The 25,110-nt window shown below is 43.3% G+C and overlaps 1 protein-coding gene across 17 annotated transcripts in view; it reads right to left on the bottom strand.

Moving 5' to 3' along the window:
* Nucleotides 1-415: 415 nt before the first annotated feature.
* The window catches only part of GPRASP1 (G protein-coupled receptor associated sorting protein 1), a 56,782-nt gene continuing 32,087 nt past the window's right edge, over nucleotides 416-25,110 (bottom strand). For 14 of the 17 annotated variants that reach the window (XM_078363762.1, XM_078363754.1, XM_078363756.1 and 11 more), the window contains 3 exons: nucleotides 5,957-6,024; nucleotides 5,548-5,625; nucleotides 416-5,271 (listed from right to left, as the gene is read on the bottom strand). In XM_078363762.1, the coding sequence (XP_078219888.1) occupies nucleotides 770-4,960 (4,191 nt within the window). In that variant the 5' untranslated portion in view covers nucleotides 4,961-5,271; nucleotides 5,548-5,625; nucleotides 5,957-6,024 and the 3' untranslated portion in view covers nucleotides 416-769. Of the gene's footprint in view, nucleotides 5,272-5,547; nucleotides 5,626-5,956; nucleotides 6,025-7,087; nucleotides 7,332-25,110 lie in introns of those variants that run through there. The other 3 variants (XM_078363763.1, XM_035289092.3, XM_078363750.1) reach the window with 3 other exon arrangements.

Here is a 25,110-nt window from a genome sequence, read left to right as displayed (position 1 = left end):
TTCCTGTGCTTTCCTGTCTTATTCTTTTACCCTTTAGGTAGTATGGGAGCAGCAGTTGTACCTTGATCTGTAAAATGCAAATTCTCAGCTCTTTGAAACTTACATTATCCTCTGTTACTCAATATATTCTTCTCACTCACTGTAGGCAAACTGCATACCTCACGCCCATAGGAAAATTTTTCCCAGCTCCATGCTCTTTATTTTTTTTACAACACCTCTTTCCCAAACTTCAGAGTCTTTTCTGAAGCAACTGAAGTAGCTTCTTTTTCTCTGAAATATACCCCACATAGCAAGTCTATGGTAATTTTTGTGTTTAAAGCTGAGAAAAAGCTTTTGAAACAATGATTCATATATTAATTATGTGTGCTCATGTGTTATCATTGGTTCTGTATTTTAAGTTCAAGAAGAAGGGTGATTTCTGCCAACTTTAACATAGAACTTTATTGAAACACAAACCACACTCAAATAGATAGATATACAGTAAAACAGTAATCAGAAGGGATGCTTATTAATGAATGCTCCGTTCACTATAAGCTCAAATACTGAACATCACAATTTGGACAAGGCAAATATAAACAAATGTGTATTCAGCTCTAATATTCATTTGGCTTCAGAAAAATGCTCCAGCTTACACACAAAGTTGGACAAAGTTAGTATCAGCATTAAACATATACATTGCAACACAGAACCAATTGTTAAAACCAAAGCATTACTCAAGGATCATGACCCAGGAACATAAAGACAATCTGAGGCCAGTGATTAACCATTACTAATTTTCTTGGTCCCCTTCAGGGTCATTTTGATAGTCTGTTTTGCCTTGCACTTCCTTAGCAAATTTCTCAACTTTGTGGAATGCAGAAATAAGCGGCTCAAGATCGAAATCATCATCACAGAACACTGTTTCTTTTTTGATATTGTTGCCAATATTCTCAAATATTGCAAGAACAATTTGAATATTGTCATTTGTCTCGTCCCTGTGAAAAAGGCCCATAAATTCTGACACTGCTTCATCACTGAGTAGTTCTTTTGTCATGACAAGATTTTCAGACAAATTCAGTAGCATTTTCAAAACATGAAACCTTGTTTTGGTATTGCCTGTAGCTAATAAAGAGAGAAACCCAGACATATAATTGGCAACCAGTGTGTGATAGTCAGTAGTAGTAGTGAGATGTCTAATCATCCTTATTCCAGACAGCTGTTCCGGGGAATCCAAGCTACAAGTAAGGGTTTCCTCACACACTTTACATACGTATGTCTGAATCATGTTTAGATTTGGATAAGTTGGGGCCATGCGAATCATATTTTCCAAAAACCTTGTTCTAACTCGGGAGGACGGATAATTGAGCAAGGCTTCAATAAGTGAGACAACACCGGAATCCCGAATGACATCTCGGGTAAATTGAGAAGCACTTCTCATACCCATTGCAATTTTAGATATTTCATGAATAAAAGGATCCTGATTTCTATCCATCAATAAAAGGAGTTCTTCAAACTCCTCAGAACCAATTTTCAGCTCACATTGTATGCAGCTGCAGGACCAGTTCTCAGGCTCTGCACTCTCCTTGGCCCTAAGATGCTCTCGAATTTCCTGGACTGACCGGTAGGAAGGATCATATTGAAATGGGAACTCAGGGTCAGGCTGATCAGGTTGAAGCAAAGATTCCTGCTCTTCCCCTTCTGGGCTAAGTACCATGTTCCTGGGTTTGCCCCCAAACATTTCACAGAATAACGATGCTGCCTCTTTTGGAAATCTAAAGGGGCTTATAGATGGGAAGCCGACCCTACCCCATGGACCAGGCTTGAACTTAACAGTGACCTCCTCCCAGCTCTGGGGCCTGCGTGAAGGATCAGGCTCCTGTTCAACTGAACACGTGGACGTGCAAACAGCCCTGAACACGGGGCTAGGATTTGACTCAAAATGGGCCTCATCTCCTGCCCAGAACCAGGACCCCACTATGGCCTCGTCGTCATCATCTAGTGTCCTGGACTCACAGTTGGTTCCATTGTCAGTCCTGTTATCCACCTCATCTTCAGCCTCAAACCAAGACCCAACAATGACCCCTTCCTCATTTTCTGGCTTTGACTCACAGGTGGCCACAGTACCTGTTTCCTTAATGGCCTTGTCTCCAGACCAGAACCAGGACTCAACAATCATCTCTTCATCATCCTCTGGTTTGGATACACAGCATATCCCTGCTTCTACGCTGACTACTTTTCCAGCCCAGAACCAGGACCCAAAAATGGCTTCCTCTTCAGTCTCTGACTCCATCTCCTCTACTGCCTGAGATCCAGCCTCTATACTGGCTTCTTCTTCAGGCCAGAACCAGGACCCAACAATGATTTCTTCCTCCTCAGTCCCAGGCTTTGACTCAAAGCCAGCTCCTGCCACTGCCTCCAGACTGGCCTTTTCTTCCCAGAACCAGGACCCAATAATGACTTCTTCCTCTTCAGCTTTAGTACTGGATTTGCTATAAGACCCAACATCTCTTCTAATAATCTCTTCCCTGGCCCCAAACCAGGACCCAACAATACCTTCTTTCTCAGCTGCTAGCCTGTCTTCTCTAGTCTCAGCAGCTGGCTCTAGTCTGTCCTCTTCTCCAGCCCAGAACCAAGAACCAATAATGTCATTTTCCTCAGCCTCTGGCCTGGACTCTTCTCTGTGAGTAGCCTCTGAAATGGCTTCATCTTCTTTCCAGAACCAGGAATTGATCATGGTCTCCTCTTCAGTCAGTAACTTGGCCTCTTCTCCAGTCCCATCTATATTACTGTCTTCTGTAGCCCATAACCAGGACCCTGTAATGGCCTCTGGCTTTGTGTATTTCCTGGACCAGAACCATGAATTGACAGTGTCCTCTTCCTCTTCTGGCCTAGACTTCCAACTTCCTCCATTGGCAGGATACATACAAGGTTCTTTTTCTGCCCAGAAGCAAGATCTATTACTAGTCTCCTTAGCCCCTGCCATAAATCTGCATCTGACACCAGTCCCATGCTTCATACTGACCTCTTCTTTGGCCCCAAAACATGATGATATAATGGCCTCTTCCTTGTCCTCCAGGCTAGACTTGCTGTTGACATCACCCTCCACACAAGCTTCTACTCTGGTCCAAAACCAGGACCCAATAATGGGCTCCTCCTCCTCAGCCCCTTGCATGGTGTCACAGCTAGCTTCAGCCCTACAATCCACATAGGTCTGGTTTTCAGCCCAAAACCAGGACCCAAATATTGTCTCTTCTTCAGCTCCTGGTCTGGCCTCTTCTCCAATCCCAGCCTCTATATCAGCTTGTTCTCCAGACCAAAACCAGGAACCAATGACCTCTTCTTCCTCAGACCTTGGCCTGGAATCACAGCTGACCCCAATACCAGATTCCACACTGGCCTCATCAATGACCCAGAACCAAGACCCAAAAATGGTCTCTTCCTCAGCCTCTTGATTGACTTCTTCACCAGCCCAGAACCAGGAACCAATAATGACCTGTTCATCATCAGCTGCTAGTAAAGATTCAGATGTGGCCTCAGCTCCAGTTTTCATACTGGTCTTTTCCCCAGCCCCAAATAAGGAATCACCAATAGGCTCCCCCTCAGTCCTTGGTTTGGATTTACTGCTGGCCCCAGTCCCCATACTGGCCCCTTCTTCAGTCCAGAACCAACTCCCAACTATGAACTCATCCTCCACTTGTGGACTGGACTCAGTGCTAGCTTCATCTGCCACACTGGACTCATCTGTAGCCCAGAACCAGGTCCCAATGAGGGCTTCCTCCTCTGACCTAACTTCTTGCTTGGCCCTGACTCGGGCCTTGGTTTTGGCTTCTTTCTTTGCCATTGCTCTGGACCTGGCCTCTTTCTTGATCATGGGCCTTGAAAAGGTATTAGCATTTTCTTCAGGCCAGAACCAGGACTCTTTTTTAATCACATCTATAGACCCAGGCATGAAATCAATGCAAGCTTCTCGCTTGGCCCTATGCCTGGCTCTGGTATTGGCCTTCTTCCCAGCTCTGGTTTTGGACCTAAATTTGGCCTCCTCTCCAGCCCAAAACCAAGACTCCATATGGTCTTCACGCTCAGACCCAGAACTGGGTTCAACATAGACTTCGTTCTTGGACCTAAACCTGGACCTGCTATTGGGATCTTCCCTGGGCCCAGACCAGGTATTGATTTTATCTCTGGCCCAGAACCAGGATGTCGTAACAGACTCATCCTCAGAACCAGAACTAGATGCAATATAGAGCTCCTGGTTAGTTTGGGACCTAGACATGGTATTAGCCTCTTGATTGGCCATGTGCCTGGATCTGGTATTGTCTTTTACCCTGTTCCTAGGATGACATTTTTCAGTGACTTCATCTCCACTCCAGAACAAGGAACTCACAGAAGATTTTTCTACCCATCCAAAATCAGAATTAGGAGAAGCTTCTTGTTTGGATGCAGACTTAGGACAGCACCAGGACCCCATATTGGTCTCCTCCTCTGACCTGAAAGAAGGCTGGAATCCTGCTTGGTAATGAGCCTTTCTTCCAGGAAAGCTCTCAGTTTCTGTATTAACCAGTTCTCTATCCTCACACAGGTACTTCGTTTTAGCAACCAACACAGAATCAGTACCAACAAGTGGAGAGGCTATGATATTAGACTGGGAGTTTTTCTCTGTCTTAGATATTCTTTCAGCACCAAACTCAGTCTGAGCCCACATCTGGGCTTCATCCTTAAATTGTGAAACAGGTATTGCCTTGCCCTTACTCTTAGGACGTGCCCCACGCACTGCACTTGTCTCAACTTTGGTGCTTCCTCCAGGCATAACCTTGGACTTATTCTTTGGTTTTGTCCCAGTCATTATCTGGGCCTGGATCCTAACCTTGGGTCTGACCACCAGTGGGACATCATTCTCTCTCTCAGCCCCAGGCATAACCTCTTCCTCAGCCTTCTTTTCAGGCTTCGCCTGGGCACTAGGTGCAACCTCTGCCCCAGTCATGGTACAAGTTACGAAGAAAGTTCAGTAATATACTCCAACCTCAGTCTAAACCCGAACCACAGATCTATCACTGGTTTGTTTCTTCACACTCTGATCTTTAGGTGATAGAGGATATGGGCTTGGAAACAAGAGTTAGAGTCAGTATCCAATCCAGTAGTAAAACAGCCTCCTTCCCAAACACAGTCTTAGTCAATAATTCAGTAATAGAGACAGAGTACAGAACAGGCACAACCAAGCTTGAGGTGCAGACCTGTTGAGGGTAGTTATCAGCAGCAACTCCACCACCAGCAGAGCAGCCACTGGAGGTGGATCTAGAGAGAGAATGAAATGGGGCTTTGAGTCTCTTCCAGTCGTGTCACCCCATGCAGAGATGTACAAAGTGAGACTGATGTTGAATGCTAGGTGGGACAGCTGGGCTTTGAGAAAGTCTCTCTGGCTGGCTACCTGCTACAAAACAGGTCCAGCAACGGTGGGAAAGTGTGTTGGCAACGGGAGGGGCTGAGAAGCCCCTAGAATGGACCCTAATCACTCCCGAACCCATGCTGGTCTCCACTACCCAACCCAAAAGTATAGGCTTTCATACCAACCTTCACCGACGTGGTGCAGTTTCCCCCTCCTTTTCTTGTGCAAGTGGTGTCAAGCGCCACAGCTGACAGAAGGGGGTCCTACAGACAAGTAAACATACAGGAGAGAATGGGGTCTGAGTACTTGGTAGATAGGCAGGTACTCTGGCCCCTGTGACAAGTATCTCTCTTCCCATTCAAGGGTTCCATATGTCTATTGTTTCCCGTCTCCTGGTCCCTGCTCTCGGGCCTTTTCTGAGTCACAACCCAACCTACATCTATCTCCTGTCTCCTGCAACAAATAAAAAGGATGCTGGCACTGTGCAAACCCGGCAGAGTAGAAGTAGGTCTGCACCCACTGGGCTCAAAGCCACCTGCCATGCTCTCTCTCTCCAGCTGTCCCCTTCATTGCTCCCTCCCCCTCGTCACCAACCTCCAGAGGTGTGAGCCAGACTCCTCTCTCTTGCCTTTCTTGCAGAACTGACCAGCCTTGAAGCAGGCCTATGGACAAACAGATGAAAAGGTAAGACAGTCAGGAAATGAGGGGTGGCAGACCAACACCAAGGATAAGAGTCCCCATATTATTAATATCTGTCTTTCAACATCCGGGGTTTTGCTGGTGGAATATTCTCGTTTCATTTAGGCCCCACTTCAAGGTTCCAGAGATAACAGCTCCTTGTCTTGACGTCATACTCTTCCCATTACTGCCTTCTCCAATTCTGAGGATTCACCACTAGGTGCGCCACATCCCCTGGGCTCTGCGCAGCATAAAATGGGGGAAGGGCGCCGCATATTCTAGAAAACAGGTTGTGAATTGGTACTTGTCAGTATGTCTCCCTCATCACCCCCACCTCCAAAGCCCACCCTTTCATGCCCCCAGATTAGGACGGTGGAGGAGGCAGGTGGGGATGGAAGGTGGGGGAAGCGCCTGGAAGGCCTTTAGAGAAGGAAAGATTAGGAGGTGCTCCTGGATGCCTGCCCTGCCCTGGTCGCAGTCCCCCACCCCGTTTCTGGTCCCCATTAAATGTTTGGCACCCACCCCCCATCCCCACACAACTCCAGAAATTTAGGCTGTTTTCCTCCTCCTGCTTTATCTCAAGCCTCTCTTCTACAGATGCTCAGTGTGGCCTGTCAGAATGCGCAAGACCCACCGCGCAGACAGAAGACGTTGGCATCAACCTGGAGCCTGTGGGAAGGCACCCAGGACAGGGGCCCCACAGGCCGCTTTCCGGAATCAGGGTCCGGAGTAGGGAACGTGGCCCACCTCCCGCGGGCTGGGCACAGAGCTGGGATGCCCCCCAATGGCCTCCCTGGGCGAACCCCACAAGGGCTCCCGCTCCGCCATTTCTCCTGCAGGAGCCTACCGCCAGCCCTCTCTGGGCACAGACACCATCGAGGGCGGGGCGCGGGCGCCTGCAAAGCTGGCTGGGAAGCGGTCAGCGCGGTTCTCCTCCAGAGGATCTGACGGTGCTTCCCGAGTCAGCCCCTCAGCCCTTGGCCCAGCCCGGCCTGGCCCGCACCAGTCACCGCCTCCTCATCGTCAGGGGTCTCCGGCATTGCGCACCTCTCTCCAGCGCCTGGCTCCGACCGGATCGTCTACTCGTTGCCAGGCTGCCAGGGTCCGCGGAGCAGGCTGCCAGCCGGGACACCCTGGCAGATCACCCCCGCACCCTGGTCCCCCTACTCACGCACCCCCAGTTGCCTTCAGAGGCCCAGGGCCCAGGTCCTCGGCCTCCCCCTCTTCTCCTCAGCTCTCTTTGGCGGCTCCTCACTTGGATGCCCACTGCTTTCCCCGCGATCCGAATGGCAAAGAGGCGTCCCGCCCCCCACGCCTCTGCAGCAAAGTAGGCAGGGGCTGCGCAGGATGCGGCAAGAATCGCTCGCCGCAAGGGTGTCGGGAAAGGGGGGCGGAGGGATACGGCGCGAAAGGGCTCGACGCCCCCTCCCAGGCCCACCGTGGTTCCGACCCAGAGGTGGGCGGGGCCGTGACGAGCCGCAGCCTGGACGTGCGCATTGGCACCACGCTGCGTCAGGAGGCCCTCGCGGACCCTAACGTGGCGACCACCACCATATTTCTGGCGCTGCTACAATATGTGGGACCAGCGGGTGGCTGGGGACCAGGGCGGGGGACAGGATCGGGAGGTCGGGAAGAGCCGCACTGGAGGGAGCAGCGGATGGATACCAAGCCGCCCCTTGGTGTGTCTGCAACCCCTCCCAACCGTCCCCCGACAAGGACTGCTGGGTGTCTGCCCCCTCCCTCTCCCCAGGCTCCTCACCCCTCTTCCTGTATGCTAATGGCAGATCGGGTGTCAGCACTGCAGTCTGGGAGGGGAGAGGCGATTTCAGGCCACCTAGGCCCGGGACTCTAAGGTGGTCCTGAGCGTTTCTTTCTCTGCTTGATAGAACCAGGCAGGGGATGAAGGTACACCTGCTCTTAAGTGAACTGCAGGGCAAGGGGCTCCCATCAAGCCCTTGCCACTGCTCCTTCCGGAAAAGAAGGTAGAGCTAGACCTCTAACCCTAGGAAACCAACCACTGGTCTGCACCAGACCCATTTCTTTATGCCACACCACTTTTTCTCATTTCAAATGTTGGCTCACGTTGGCATTAGGCCATCCCCACAGTTACCCCCAAAAGAGGGCCTTTCCCTGTCAGGACCCGCAGGAGGTCATAACAGTCCTCCCTCTTTGATGGTACCAGGTGGGGAAGATCCTGCTCCTCTTCCGTCCCCTGTCAAGTCTTCTCTTGCCATGACATTTGGCAGTGTAGAAATGTGGCTGGTATTCGAACCAGCTTGGATCTCAGCCACCTGTCACAACTACCTGCTATTTCAGCAGTCATTCTCAGGAGAGCATCCTGAGAATGAACTCCCCTCCCCTCACCGTGGCTCCTTTTGAAGCCTCTCCTTTCACCCCTACATCCATCCTTCCATCCTTTACTCTTGAGCCCCTCTTTTCCCTGCTTCCTGCATGGGACAGACAGAGTAATGCAGTTCAACACCATGTTGATGTGGTTACTGCTGTCCATTTGAAAACTACCTTCATTGTGTTTGGCAGGTGACAGTCCCCTAAAGATGTCCATGCCCTGTTCTCCAGAACATGTACCATTTTATATTACCCGGCAAAGGAGCATTAAGATTTCTAAGTAGCTGAATTTAAGAGTATGCTGCAGTAACTTGGCCAATGTAATTGCAAGGGTACTTTAGATGTGGAAGAAGGAGGCAGGGACTCAATGTCAGATTGAAGCAGCATGAGAACATCTACACTGGCCATTCTTGGCTTTGAAGATGGAAGGAAGCCAAGATCCAAGAAATACAGCCTGTCTCCAGAACCTGGAAAAGACAAACAGATTCTTCCCTAGAAATCCCAGAGGGATAGCTGCTCTGGCAACATCTTTATTTTAGTGTGGTGACACCCTTTGCAGATTTCCAACCTCCAGGACTGTAAGGTAGTAATACATTTGTATTATTTTAAGCCATTCCATGTGTGGCAATTGATTTCAGAGTAGCAGCACCAGACCTATCTGGTTTAACTTTTAAGTAATGAAGTTGTGCACTGTCTTTCACCTGCCAGGAACCCTGAGATGGTGTTACCTGAGCAGTATCCCCAGACTATCCAAGCATGCAATCGGAGGGAGAATGTAAGTGTTTGGAGTGAGGAACAGGGCTGAATTAAGAAGTGGACACTGCATGTCAGGGTCCAGTCAGATCATGCCTCCCAGCATCACCTCATTGTATGATCCAATGCCATCAGGCCTCAATATTATATGCTCATGAAAACCTGACCCAGCTCCCATCTCAGGGAGATACTGTTTTGGGAACTATCCCTGGTGTTCTCACTACTTTGTTACAAGTAATAAATCCCCTTACTAAATCATCGCTTGTGGTCAGGGGGTTGATGTCAGGCAACTGAATCCACCCATTATGTTGGTTGGTAACAATAGCAGCAGTAGGAACAGAATACACTCACCATCCTGATGAAAGCTATTCCCCTTGCCTTTCTTTACCTGCGCTTCCATCTCTGAGCAATATTTTACGTCTCATCTCACCAATACAGCCACTAATCCCCTTCACTGTTTTATAAGTATGTCCAAAATTACACTAGTAGAAGCTTCTCTGGTAATTCTGGAGGTGCTAGAATCTTTTTCCCAAGATATTTACTGACAGTGGAATGGTCCTACCAAAAGCTGACAAATTTTACTGTGTGAGACTTTAAAATGTGTGTTGGACAATTTGTTGTCAGTTCTCTTAGAAAACACGGTCTTGTATTGGTTAACATGTATTGAAGTGATAAAGGCCCTGATTTAAGCTTTTCATGTGTTAGCTTTCTATGTGTATGTATCCGCTAGATTATCTTTAAAGTCTTTGAGGAAATAAAAGATTGAAATAAGATATTCTGAGTGCTAAGCACTATTTATTTCCTCCTATCACTAATTTCAGTTCAACAAATTGCAACAGTCATCTTTGTACTCCTCAGTGGTTACAGTAGCACCTGTTAACCCTGACTTACCCCTGAAATCTAAATATCAGAGTCAAATAAGAAGCATTAAGTCTGATACAGATGCAGTTGTGCTCACTCATCATACTCACTGTCTTCTTCCAAATCCCACTCACTACCCATTTGCATGTTCATGAACTTGCACACCAGCATATTACTTCCCTGTTTTCCTCTTGTCCATCTCAATCACCATGGTCATGGGCCTGTTTTTGCCTGTTTAGTTTCACTTGCCTCTGTACTGTCCTTTATGGGCCTCAAGCAAACCTTCCTTCTGAGACTTCTCTTTTGGTGAAGGCTAAGCCAAACCCCATGTTTTCTTATAATGTATCCCCTTCTTCTATCCCAGAGTTTCAAGGGTTATACACAGAAATTAAAGTTCCCTGTAGTCAGGAACAACTAGGCCGAGGTAGGTCTGGAGAACTGTATGGTAAAATTGGTCCAACAGATATCTGTTTTCAGTGTAGCCTGAAAATACTATGGGAAAGATCTCAGCCTGCTTCCACTACTAAAGACAGGGAACATTTGCAGAACTTGTGGGGAGGCCTGACCCAAGAATATTTTCAGGTCATATTTGGGGTGGGGTCTACTTCAAGAGAATTAATCTTGAAGAAAAACCAAGTCTGGCACAAGAACCCTACCCATAAACAATGCCTTGCCATTAGGGAAGTATAGCTATTTTAACAGAAGCACTGAAATTATTATAGAACTCCTATTTGTGCCTATTCCAACACAAACCCTCAACTGTTTATCTGTCATAGCAAAGGCAGGTTTATATATATCTCAGAAATAACTGTCTTTAAGTAAATTCTATAATGCTCCAGTGTGCAGATCCCATTAATAAACCATAACCTAAAGAGAGGAAAATATCCTCCTTTCTAACATGGCTTTAAACTTTTGGCTACTACTCAGCTCTGACATCATGAAAACCCTGTGTATATGTAGGGTTAGGAAAATTAGAGGGAACAGTTAGAGGACTTTAAGTGCCTGGCATTACAGCTTAGAATGGCAGCAACAACTGCAAGAATCACAGGAAAACCCCAAAAATTCAGGACATGGGAAATACCCCTTGAGGATTTTTAGAACTATAGGAGCTGGTAAGGAGAGCTAATTAGGTTTACAGGGAGAACAAAACCTGAATTTCCACAATGCCAATACATATTAGAAAGTAATGGAATGTTGAGTTGCTTTCTATAATGGAAAAAATAGTGAGAAATCTACACTCCCTTTTGTTGCGGTTTCTCATTAACTATCACTTCCTGCCTCATCATGATAGGGCCTTATCACAGCCTGCATCCAGCCAGCAAATGAGAAAAAGGAGAGTAGATGTAGTTCATTTCCTTCTTAAAATCCATGGTCAGGAAAGCTTACATCATTTCCACTAACATTCCATTGATGAGACTTGAAATGGATTGATTGTGTCCCCACCCAAATCTCAACTCGAATTGTACCTCCCAAAATTCCCATGTGTTGTGGGAGGGACTCAGGGGGAGGTAATTGAATTATGGGGGCCAGTCTCTCCCATGCTGGTCTCATGATAGTGAATAAGTCTCACAAAATCTGATGGTTTATCAGTGGTTGCTATTTTTGCTTCTTCCTTGTTTTCCCCTTGCCACTGCCATGTAAGAAGTGCCTTCCACCTCCTGCCATGATTCTGAGGCCTCCCCAGCCATGTGGAACTGTAAGTCCAATTAAACCTCTTTTTCTTCCCAGTCTCGGGTATGTCTTTATCAGCAGTATGAAAATGAACTAATACAGTAAATTGGTACCAGTTGAGTAGGGCATTGCTCAAAAGACACCCAAAAATGTGGAAGCAACTTTGGAACTGGGTAACAGGCAGAGGTTGGAACAGGGCTTAGAAGAAGACAGGAACATGTGGGAAAGTTTGGAACTTTTTAGAGACTTGTTGAATGGCTTTGCCCAAAATGTTGATAGCAATATGGACAATAAAATTCAGGCTGAGGTGGTCTCAGATGGAGATGAGGGACTTTTTGGGAACTGGAGCAAAGGTGACTTTTGTTATGTTTCAGCAAAGAGACTGGCAGCACTTTGCCCCTGCCCTAGAGATTTGTGGAACTTTGAACTTCAGATAGATGATTTAGGGTATCTGGCAGAAGAAATTACTAAGCAGCAAAGCATTCAAGAGTGCTGTTAAGGGCATTCAGGTTTTTAAGGGAAGCAGAGCATAAAATGTGGAGAATTTGCAGCCTGACTACATGATAGAAAAGAAAACCCTTTTTTGGGAGAAATTCAAGCCAGCTGCAGAAATAGCAAGAAGCCTAATGTTAATCCCCAAGACCATGGGGGGAAATGTCTCCAGGCCATGTCAGAGAACTTCCTGGTAGTCTCTCCCATCACAGGCCTGGAGGTCCAGGAGGAAAAAGTGGTCTTGTGGGCTGGGCTCAGGGTCCTCATGCTGTGTACAGCCTGGGGACTTAGTACCCTGTGTCGTAGCTGCTCCAGCTATGGCTGGAAGGGGCCAACGTACAGCTCAGGCTGTGGCTTCAGAGGATGGAAGCTGCCAAACCTTGGCAGCTTCCATGTGGTGTTGAGTGTGCAGGTGTACAGAAGTCAAGAACTGAGGTTTGGGAACCTCTGCATAGATTTCAGAAGATGTATGAAACGCCTGGATGCCCAGGCAAAAGTTTGGTGCAGGTGCAGGGCCCTCATGGAGAACCTTCACTAGGGCAGTGTGGGAGAGAAATGTGGGGTCAGAGTCCCCACACAGTGTCCCTACTGAGGCACTGCCTAGTGAAGCTGTGAGAAGAAGATGACCATCCTCCAGAACCCAGAGTGGCAGATCCACTGACAGCTTGTACTGTGTGCATGGAAAAGCCATAGACACTCAATGCTGGCCCATGAAATCAGCCAGAAGGGAGGCTGTACCCTGCAAAGCCACAGGGCAGAGCTGCCCAAGACTGTAGGAACCCAATTCTTGCATCAACATGACCTGAATTTGAGACCTGGAATCAAATGAGATCATTTTGGAGCTTTAAAATTTGACCGCTCCACTGGATTTTGAACTTTGCATGGGCTCTATAACCCCTCTGTTTTGGCCAATTTCTCCCATTTGGAACAGCTATATTTACCCAGTGCCTCTATCCCCATTGTATCTAGGAAGTAACTGGCTTGCTTTTGATTTCACAGGCTCATACATGGAAGAGACTTGCCTTGTCTCAGGTGAGACTTTAGGCTGTGGACTTTTGGGTTAATGTTGAAATGAGTTAAGACTTTGAGTGACTGTTGGGAAGGCGTAATTGGTTTTGAAATGTGAAAACATGAGATTTGAAGAAGCCAGAATGATATGGTTTGGCTGTGTTCCCACTGAAGTCTCAATTCGCATTGTATCTCCCAGAATTCCTACGTGTTGTGGTAGGGACCCCGGGGGAGGTAACTGAATCATGGGAGGTGGTCTCTCTGGTTCTATTCTTGTGATAGTGAATAAGTCTCACAAAATCTGATGGGCTTATCAGGGGTTTCTGCTTTTGCTACTTCCTCATTTTTCTCTCGGTACTGCCATGTAAGAAGTGCCTTTCGCTTCCTGCCATGATTATGAGGCCTCCTCAGCCATGTGGAACTGTAAGTCCAATTAAATCTCTTTTTGTTCCCAGTTTTGGGTATATCTTCATCAGCAACATGAAAGCAAACTAATATAGGACTCAATCACCATTTATTAAAATTCTTGTCCTTTCTCTACATGTGGTGGTGGTAATGAAAGAACTGGATATCCACAGATAAAAGAATAAAGTTGTCTCAGCAAACTAAAAACAGAGAATTTCCTCAACTTAATAAAGGACATTTACCAAAATCCTACAGCTACCATTATACTTAATGGTGAGAAACTCAGTTTATCAGTAAGATCAGGTATGAGGCATATATTTCCTCTTTCACCACTGCTTTTCTACATCATAATGGAAGTCCTATCTAATGCAATAAAGACAAAAAAAAAAGAAATTAAAGTTATACTTACTGGGAAGAAAGAAATAAAACTGTTTTCATGTGCAGATAAAATTATCGTGCATGTAGAAAATCTGAAAGAATTGATGACAACAAAAAAAAACTTCTGGAACTCATAAGTAATTATGGGAAGGTTTCAGGATACAAGATTAATATATTTTAAAAATGTCTTTTCTAAATACAAGCAATGAAAAAGTAGAATTTGTAATTTAAAAATGATAACATTTACATTATCACATAAAAATGAAATACTTAGGTATAAATCTAGCAGAATATGCACAATATCTATACGACTGAAAATACAAAACACCAATGAAGGAAATGAAATAACTAAATAAATGCAGAGATATTTCATGTACATGAATAGGTGGATTCAACATCGTCAAGATATCAATTCTTCCAAATTTGATCTATAAATTTAATGCAATCCCAACCAAAATCACAGCAAGTTATTTTGTAGATACTGATAAACTGATTCTAAAGATTATATGGAAAGGCAAAAGGCCCATAATAGTCGACACACTATTGGAGAAGAATGAAGTTGGACCAACACAGCCCAACTTTAAAAGTTACTATAAAACTATAGTAATCAAAACAGTGTAATATCAACAAAAGGACAAGCAAATAAATGTAACAGAACAGAGAGCCCAGAAATAGACCCATGTAAATATGGCCAACTGATCTTTAACAAAGGAGCAAAGGCAAAACAATAGAAAAGAGAGAGTTGTTTCAACAAATTATGCTGAAACAACTCAACATCCACATGCAAAAAAAAATCGAGAAACAGACTCTATACATTTCACAAACAATAACTCAAAATGGATAACAGACCTCAGAGTAAAATGCAAAATTATAGCTCCTAGAAGTTCACATTTTTTTAAAAGTCTAGATTACCTTATGTATGGTGACCATTCTCTAAAATGTAATACCAAATGTATGATTCATGAAAAAGGACATTGGTTAGCGGGACTTCATTAAAAGTAAAAACTTCTACTCTGAGAAAGACACTGTTAAGGTAATGAGAAGATAAGCCACAAACCAGGAGAAAATATTTGCAAAAGACATATATGATAACTGTTATCTATAATATACAAAGAACTCTTAAAACCCAACAATAAGAAAACAAACATGTGACATGATTAAAAAATGTGCTACAGACCTTGACAGACACTTCACCTAAGAAGATAAACAGATGGCAAATAAACATATAAAAAACGCTCAACATTATATGTCATCAGGAAAATGCAAATTAAAACAACAATGAGATACCACTATAAATACAATGGTCAAAATCTAGGACACTAGTACCACCAAGTTCTGGAAAGGAGATAGAGCAACAGAAACTCATTTAGTGTTGGTAGGAATACAATATGATAGAGCTACTTTGGAAGATGGTCATGGTTTCTTAGAAAACTAAGCATACTCTTAGCATATAATACAGAAATGGAATTCCTTGGTATTCCCTCAAGTGATTTGAAAACATATGTCCACACAAAAACTTGCACATGAATGTTTCTAGCAGCTTTATTTATAATTGCCAATACTTGGAAGTAAACAAGATGGCCTCTACTAGATTAATAGATAAACTGTGGTACATCCAGACAATGGAATATTATTCACCACTAAAAATAAATGAGTTATCAAGCCATGAAAAGACCTGGATGAAACTTAAATGCACATTACTAAGTGAAAAAAGCTAATGTAAAAAGGCTACATACTGCATACTGTTCATCTTGCAGTTCCAGTGGATACAATAGTTTTCTTCCTTCCTATTTTGGGGACTTGGTTAATCTATTGAGATATCATACCATGGAATGGACAAGACTTTATTGTATATAACTTACATGATTATTTAATATAATGAATATTTGGCTGAAATAAAAAGTATGAAGCTAGAGTCCTCTTCATACCATATGTAATATTTAATTCCAAATACATTAAAGACATAAATATAAGAGCTAAAAATATCACATTCTAAGAAGAATGGTGATATGGTTTGGCAGTGTCTCCACCCAAAATCTCATCATGAATTGTAATCCTCATAAATCCCCATAACCCTCACGTGTTATGGGAGGATCAGCTGGAAGTAATTAGATCATGGGGGCAGCTTCCCCCATGCTGTTCTCGTTATATGAGTGAGTCTCACAGGTTCTAATGGTTTTATAAATGTCTGGCATTTCCCCTGGTCACACTCACTCCCTCCTGCCACCCTGTGAAGGTGTTTGCGTCTCCCTTGCCTTCTGCCATGACTGTAAGTTTCCTGAGGCCTCCCCAGCAATGTGAAACTGTGAGTAAATTAAACCTCTTTATAAATTACCCAGTCTTGGGTGTTTCTTCATAGCAGTGTGAGAAAGGACTAATACAAATACATAGAAATAAACCTTCATGACTTCTGATTTGGCAATGGTTTCTTGGATATACCAAAAGCAAGATCAAAAAAAGAAAAAAAATAGATTAAATGGATTTCATAAAAAAAATTTACAATGTGCATCAAAAGACAACATTAAGAAAATCAAGAGACAACTTACAGAATGGGAGAAAACATTTGCAAATAGTTTATCTGATGAGGCTTTAATATCCAGAAAATATAAAAAACTCCTACAACTCAACAGCAAAAAATGACAGCTCAATTAAAAAATAAGCAAAAACTTGAAATATTTTTCCAAAATGGCATAAAAATGGTCAATACACACATGAAAGGATTCTCAACATCATTAATCATTACAGAAGTACAAATCAGAACCACAATGAAATACTGCTTTACACCTCCTATGATCAGTATATTAATTTTAAAAAACAGAAAACAAAAGAAGCATTGGTGAGAATATGGAGAAATTGGAACCCTATTGGAAATGTAAAATGTTGCAGTCATTGTCGAAAAGCCCATAACAGAAGATTAACATGGTAAAGAGTGTATTCAAATGAAATTCTATCATATTTATAGGAACTCTACCACAAGACAGGTTTCCAAGTTGTTTTTTAATTCACTTGTAAGGTAAAATCTCCAAAACTGTCAAATTTCACAACCTCCTTTTGGTAAGGAAATCTGGTTTGATACTGATCAATTTTCCCCTTATTATGATATACCCATGTGAATTCATAGATGGTAAAATGGCAATAACTGGAAGCAAGCATGTTAAAGATATTTATATAGTACCCACAACTCAATGAATAGCCTATTTTACCACATTTATTTATCCATCTATAACTTGGTTGATTCTGTGACCATTGCCTTTATTGTAAGTTGTATAGTAGACTAAATAATGTATTTCTCTCCACAATATGTCCATTTTCTAATTCCTGGGACCTGTCAATATGTTACCTTCTATGGCAAAAAGGGACTTTGCTCATATAATTAAGTTCAGGATCTTGAGATGGGAAGACTATACTCGATTATGCAGTTAGTCTTAACGTAAGCAGAGTCATTAAAAGAAGGAGGTAAGAAGGTCAAAGACAGAAGGAGATGGGACAAAAAAAATCAAAGGTTGAAATTATATGAGAAAGAAACCATGAGCAAAGGAACACAGGCAGAAGCTGAAAAAAAGGCAAGAAAATGGATTTTCCCCTCATCCTCCAGAAGTAACCAGCCCTGCCAACACCTTCACTTCAGCCCAGCAACACTAAATTTGAACTTCTGGCATCTAGAATATTAACATAATAAATATATGTTGTTTTAAGCAATCAAATTTATGGTAATTTGTTACAACAACAGGAAAGTAGGAAAACAGTCTGATATTTAGGAGTAGGAAGGTATACCAGAACTCTTCTTTAGGGAATTACTTGGGAAATTGCTGGATATATTGATACCGAGCATATTACAAAGTCAGTCTGTACTCACTCAACCATAAACTCACTGCTGTGTGCCCCAAATCCTAAGACTATGAGAGTTAGAACAACAAGACAAGACCTTGTTGAAGAACAAGGAGATTAATTCAAATTTAGAGAATTTGAATTAGGCCAATTTTTAAGGCTTAGATACCTTAAGCTTGTTTGTTTATTGCTCAGAGAGGAAAGGTAAACTCATAAGTACTATTGGATAAAACTAGTGTACAGAAACAAAATGGTTAGGAAATAACAACTTTTTACAAGTATACTGACTGCTTAATGTCTACTGAGTCCTTTGAAAAGTAGCAATAGCCCCCTCTTTTCCTGCGTCCTTCCTAAACCCTTTATTCTAGGAAAAAGCTACTTGTAATTTTTAACTAGGTATGGGAAAATAAATATATGATTATCAATGTTTTGTAAGAGATGTTATAACTGCTAGTATTCTATTTTATTTTATCATTATACTTTAAGTTCTGGGGTACATATGCAGATCATGAAGGTTTGGTACATAGGTATACACGTGCCAAGGTGGCTTGTTGCACCCATTGCCCCATCATTTACATTAGGTATTTCTCCTAATGCTATCCCTCCCCTTAGCCCCCTACCCCCAATAGGCTCTGGTGTGTGATGTTCCCCTCCCTGTGTCCATGTGTTCTCATTGTTCAACTCCCACGTAGGAGTGAGAACATGTGGTGTTTGGTTTTCTGTTCTTGTGTTAGTTTGCTGAGAATGATGGTTTCCAGGTCCATCCACATCCCTGCAAAGGATATGAACTCATCCTTTTTTATGGCTACATAGTATTCCATGGTGTATACGTGCAACATTTTCTTTATCCAGAGAAGATACGCAGAAACAGGAACACTTTTACACTGTTGGTAAGAGTGTAAATTAGTTCAACCATTGTGGAAGACAGTGTGGCGATTCCTCAAGGATCTAGAACTAGAAATACCATTTGGCTCAGCAATCCCATTACTGGGCATATACCCAGAGGATTATAAATCATTCTATTATAAAGACACATGCACATGTATGTTTATTGTAGCACTATTCACAATAGGAAAGACCTGGAACCAATCTAAATGCCCATCAACTAGTAGTAGTCTGTGTACAGCAAACTATAATAGCATTTCCCAAACATATGATTAACAGAATTTCTCCCAACAAGAATTAATAATGATAAATTATTTCCAACTAACATATAAAAATGGTCGTTGTGAATCACTGATACACAGCGTCTATGAAATAGTAAAATTTTAAAAGTCTGTACCTTGTGTTTATCACTGGAATTTCAGTTTCTGTAAAATATGGATAACCTATTTTACCACATTTATTTACCCACATATTACTTGCCTGATTCTATGACCACTGCCTTTACTGTAAGTAGTATAGTACACTGAATAATATATCACCCCCCACAACATGTCAATGTTTGAATCCCTGGAACCTGTCAATATGTTACCTTATGTGGCAAAAAGGGACTTTGCTTATGAAATCACATCATTCACGATGTAACCTGCTAAATTTACAAAAACCTCACAATCAAACTGAACATAGACTATATAGTTCTTGCTAAACCCCTTAAGGACAAGTGCAATCACTATCAAAACTCCAAAGCCCCTTTTTGCAGAAATTGAAAAGCAGACATTAATATTTAAATGGAATTACAAGGGGCTTCAATACCCAAAACAATCTTAAAGAGGAAAAAAAAAATGTCGTACAACCCACAATTCCCTATTTTAAAACATACTACAAAGCTACAATAACCAAAACAGGAAGGTACAGACATGCGGACAGATAGGTAGATTAATGGAATGGAACTGAGTATCCAGAAATGAACACATTTATGGACAATTTAATTTCAATAATGGGGCCAAGGCCATGACATGTAAAAAAAAGTCTTCAAAAAAATATGGCTGGAACAACTAGAAAGCTACATGTAAAAGAATGAACTTGGACTCCTACCTCATGCCATATATAAAAATTAATTCCAAATATATGAAAGGCATAAATATAAGAGCTAAAATTATATTGGGCAGTGCTTCTGTTATACCTCTCATTGATAAGGAATACAAAGAAACAAAGCTGTTCTCAAACTTGTTTTTTCTAAGGATGATATTATGGCTCCTACATGGCACTATGAGTAAGGAACTTATAAGTAAGATAACCTCTAGCAAGAAATGTTCAGTAGCATAAATGAGAACTCAAGAAAATCAATAAAACAGAGACTTCCGATTTCCAGTCTGAAATGTAAAGCACTTGGAAGTCATTACTCTCATTGTTAGTATAAGAAAAAAGCTGAACAAAGTAAACAGCTCTTTTTAGATCCACCAGAAAATTGAGGTCACAGGAGAAGCTACTGGTTCCAAAATTGAGAAAAAAAGTGGATACTGAAAACCACAGCTTGCTGATATCAGAATCTCAGGACCAAAAGCCCACTGCTAGACCCAGTAGTGGAAGGCTCAATGTGGACTAGCTTTACAGTTAAAACTGGGTTCCTCTTGGAGAGGTTCCAAAATATTTACGAGTTTTGCCTCCAGGACCCTGAGAAGTTCTCAACATAATGATTGGTTAAAATGTCTCCTCATATTTCTAGTAAGAAGACAGGGGTTGGTGGTGGGGATGTGGTTGGGGGTGGGGATGGGGTAAAGTAACCATCTGAAATAAGACCAGGGTATTCTGCTCTCCTTAACAAATCCCTGCTTCCCTAAAGGGAAATATTTTAACAGAATCCAACTGAATTGGGTTTTATCAGTGCCTATCTGACTGTAAAGAAGGGAAATACCCAGTTCCAATACCCATTAGCCTGATGTGGAATAAGGAAAATAACCAATATCTGCCCCCTCTAGGATTCTTGTATCACCTAGTGGGAAGAAAAAACTGAGAAAAACTTGTGAAGGTCATAGCACAGTGGCATTAGGTCACTAAAAAACTAAGACTTAACCATAAGACAATAGAATATGTCCCCCTTGTACCCACTGCTTACCACTACATCAATCAAGCTAATGTCTAATAACAGGAAATTACAGCTGAAACAACTGTTAAGTATCAGACCCTATATAAAAAATCATCTCCCAGGAAACCAAAGAGAACAGAATAGGAGAAAGTAGGGATAGCATAAAAAATTTTAGACTTTGACATCTATAACTACAATGAGTAATATAAACAGAGAGATGAAACCCTATGAAGAATGAGGGGGAAGGACAAGATGGCTGACTAGAAGTAGCTAGTGCATGCTACACTCACAAAGAGAAGAAAGAGTGGCAATTAAACACTACATCTTCAACTGAAACATGCAAGTGAACACATTGAAATTCATCAAAGAAACAAATCGACTCATGGAGAATAGAGAGAAGACAGGACCTCCGTCCACCTGGGAGGTTCCCCCTCCATGGGAATTGGTGAGTGAATGAGAAACCCCAGGAATCCACACTAGATGTTTAGAACCCTAAAATCTGGAGATCCCCTTGTGAGCCCACTCCACCACCAGGACCTTCAGACTGACACACAGAACTATGTGGAGACTGGGCAGTGCCACACTCACATACATGCAGAGTCCCAGAAGCCTTGGATCCCCAGGCATCCTGGCATTAGCATCTGCAGCTCTGTTAAAGGGGGAGGTAAGGCGCCCTTATACATCCCTAAGAAAGATTCTGAATCCAGGGGGCTGAACAATGAAGGTCTGCAAGTCTTGCAGGATAAGACACACTGGTCTGGGACTTTAGTTACCCTCTAGTGGGGCTCTTGGGCTCATAATAGCTCCTCACTTCCCGGGGATGGAGTTCCCAGAGGAAAGGGTGGGCTGCCATCTTTGCAATCTCACAGCCTTCATGCTCTGGAGAGGCCCAGGCAACTAGGGTGTGGCCATTTCTTCTCACTGGGCAGGACCCCCCAACCAGGAACTCCAGCTCCCTCCTCACTGGGGTTCTCATGCTGGTGGCAGTTCTGCAGCTCCCCTGGACAGAGCTCAAAGGAGGAGCAGCCCACCATCTTTGCTCTCTTGCAGCCCTTGCCTTTGCGATCTTCAAGCTCTGAAGAGTCCACAGTAACTAGGGACTGGTGCAGACCTTCAGCACAGTGCAGTCAACCCATGGAAAAGTGGCCATATTGTTCCCCATGCAGGTATTTGTCCTCACTTCTCCTCACTGGGCAAGGCCTCCAGACCTGGGACTCCAGTAGAAATACACTGCATCCACCTGCACACTTCAATTAGAGGTGGCTCAGCATTTCTCCAAGTAGGATATCCCAGAGTCAATTCACAACCCTTCCACCACTGCAGCTGCCGTGGTATCACCCTAACTACCCTCGGGCTGGGGAAGGAATAAAGGGCCTAGTTGTTGTGTTTGCACTTCCAGCACACTGCAGCCACCATATGGAAAGGAGTCCAGTCCCTCTTCCCTGGGAGTCCTCATCCTCCACAATTTACCAGGCAGGGTCCCAGGCTCACAACTGCAAAACAGCTGCCCCACCCACTGCTGAGCATACCTGCTGGTAGTGGCTCTGAGTTTCCCTTAGAAGAAGTTCCTGGAGGCAACCAACAGCCCCTCTGCTTCTGCCACAGTAGCAGTTCTGCCCCTGCTACCCTCAGTCAGAGGAAGAAACAAAGGGCTTGAGGGCTTCATGCAAGCTTATAGCATACCACAATCACCATGTGGGAAGGAGCCCAGTCTCTCCTCCCTGTGAGCCCTGGACACCCTGTTCCCCAACAAGCAGAGCCCCTACCTCAGGACAGCAGTGCAGCTGATCTAGCCCCTGGCTGAACCCTCCGAATAGCAGCAGCTCTGTTTTTCTTGGAGGTAGATCTCCTAGGGGCAACCGAAAGCCCCTCTTCCACTGCCTCTGCAGTGGAACTGCTTTTTCTGCCCTCAAACTGGGGAAGGAGTAAGGATCCTGAGTGCTTTATCCACAGCTCCAGAAAGCTGCAGTTGCTTTAAAGAGAGGAGGCCAGTCTGTCTCCCACAGGTCCTACCTACCCCTCTTGCTCATCACGTCAGGGCCCCTCCAGGTTGGGCCCACAGTGCAGTCTCCCCATCCTAGGCCAATCACATTGATTGATCACAGCTCTACATGTCTCTGGGGTAGCACGGGAGATAAGTTAAAGACCCTAGGCCACAACCATAGCTAAGGTCCCTCCCTCTGCTGTCTCCAAATTGGGGAGGGAACGTAAAGCTTGAGATCACCCCAGAGTCATAGTGTACATCCTGGGAGTGCTAAGTTGAGATCTGCAGCCAGCACTCAAGTGGGAGAGGAGCCAATATTTTCAGAACATTGAGAGGGACACAGCTGCAACCATAGAGAAATACAAAGGAGCCACATGACTAAGCAAGTGCCTACCTACTGACCATTATGCTTAAGTGCCACATACTAGATCACACCCCAAAACTTCAACACCAAAAGTACTTTTCGAACATACTCCCCTGTGAAACGAAAGACAAGAATTCAGTTACAAATAAAGTCCTTACATGAAGCCCCAACCCTCTGAAAACATCCAGAACAGAAGTCTACTGACTGTACTCAATTTACATCACAAAGGAACACCTGCACACACAGATGAGAAAAAAATAGTGCAAGAACTCTGGAAACTCAAAAGGCCAAAGTATCTGCTTTCCTTCAAATGACTGCCCACACTAGTTCTCCAGTAAAAGTTCTTAATTGAGATGAGACAGCTGATAAAACAGAAATAGAATTCAGAATATGAATAGGAATGAAGAACACCAAGATTTAGGATCACATTGAAACCCAATCCAAGGAAGCTAAGCATCACGAGAAGGGATATACAGGTGCTTATAGTCAAAATAGTATAAAAAAGAAGCAAACTGACCTGATAAGAGCAAGAAACACACTACAAGAATTTCCAATGACAAATATTATCATGCAATCCAATCACAAGTATTAATAGCAGAATAGAACAAGGTGAGGAAAGAATCTCAGAGCTTGAAGACTGGCCCTCTGAAATAAGACAGTCAAACAAAAATAAAGACAAAAGAATTGAAGGGAAAACACAAAACTACAAGAAATATAAGATTATGTAAAGAGCAAAATCTATGACTCATTGGTATCCCTGAAAAAGATGGGGAGAAAGCAAGCAACTTGGAAAACATATTTCAGGATATCATCCATGAAAACTTCCCCAAACTTGCTAGAGAAGCCAATATTTGAATTCAGGAAATTCAGAGAACCCCTGCAAGATTCTACACAAGAAGATCATCCCCAAGACACATAATCATCAGATTCTCCAAGATCAAAATGTAAGAAAATATGTTAAAGGCAGCTAGAGACAAAGAGCCAGTCACCTAAAAAGGGAACCCCATCAGGCTAAGAGTGGGCCTTTTGATAGGAACCCTTCAAACTGGAAGAGATTGGGTACTATATTCAACATTCTCAAAGAAAAGAAATTCCAACCCAGAATTTTATATCTGGCCAAATTAAGCTTAATAAGTAAAGGAAAAATAAGATCTTTTTCAGACAAATAAATGCTGAGGGAATTCATTACCACCAGACCTGCCTTATGAGAGCTCCTGAAGGAAGCACTAAGAATGAAAAGGAAAGGTTTTTACCAGCCACTGCAAAAATACATTTAAGTACACAGACCAGTGACACTATAAAGCAACCACATAAACAAGTCTGCATAATAACCAGCTAACATCATGATGACAGGATCAAATCCACACATATCAATATTAAACTTGAATGTAAACAGGCTAAATGCCCACAATTAAAAGGCACAGGGCTGGGCGCAGTCGCTCATGCCTATAATCCCAGCACTTTGGGAGGCTGAGGTGGGTGGATCATGAGGTCAACAGATCGAGACCATCCTGGTCAGCATAGTAAAACCCTGTCTCTACTAAAAATACAAAAAATTATCTGGGCAAGGTGGTGCGTGCCTGTAATCCCAGCTACTCAGGAGGCTGACCAGGAGAGTTGCCTGAACCTAAGAGGCGGAGGTTGCGGTGAGCTGAGATCGTGCCATTACACTCCAGCCTGGGTAACAAGAATGAAACTCCATCTCAAAATAAATAAATAAATAAATAAATAAATAAATAAAAGGCACAGAGTGGCAAGATGGATGAAGAAGCAAGACCCAATGGTATGCTGACTTCAAAAGACCCATCTTACCTGTAATGATACCCATAAGCTCAAAATAAAGGAATAGAAAAAAATCTACCAAGCAAATGGAAAACAGAAAAAAGCAGGGGTTACAATTAATTTCAGACAAAACAGACATTAAACTAACAAAAATATAAAAGACAAAGAAGGTCTTTTATTGAATGCATAATGCTAAAAGATTCAATTCAACATGAAGACCTAACTATTCT

This window comes from Callithrix jacchus, chromosome X, assembly GCF_049354715.1.
Source record: "Callithrix jacchus isolate 240 chromosome X, calJac240_pri, whole genome shotgun sequence".
In the NCBI taxonomy this organism is placed as follows: Eukaryota; Metazoa; Chordata; class Mammalia; order Primates; family Cebidae; genus Callithrix; species Callithrix jacchus.
This window is presented reverse-complemented; position numbering and strand designations above follow the sequence as displayed.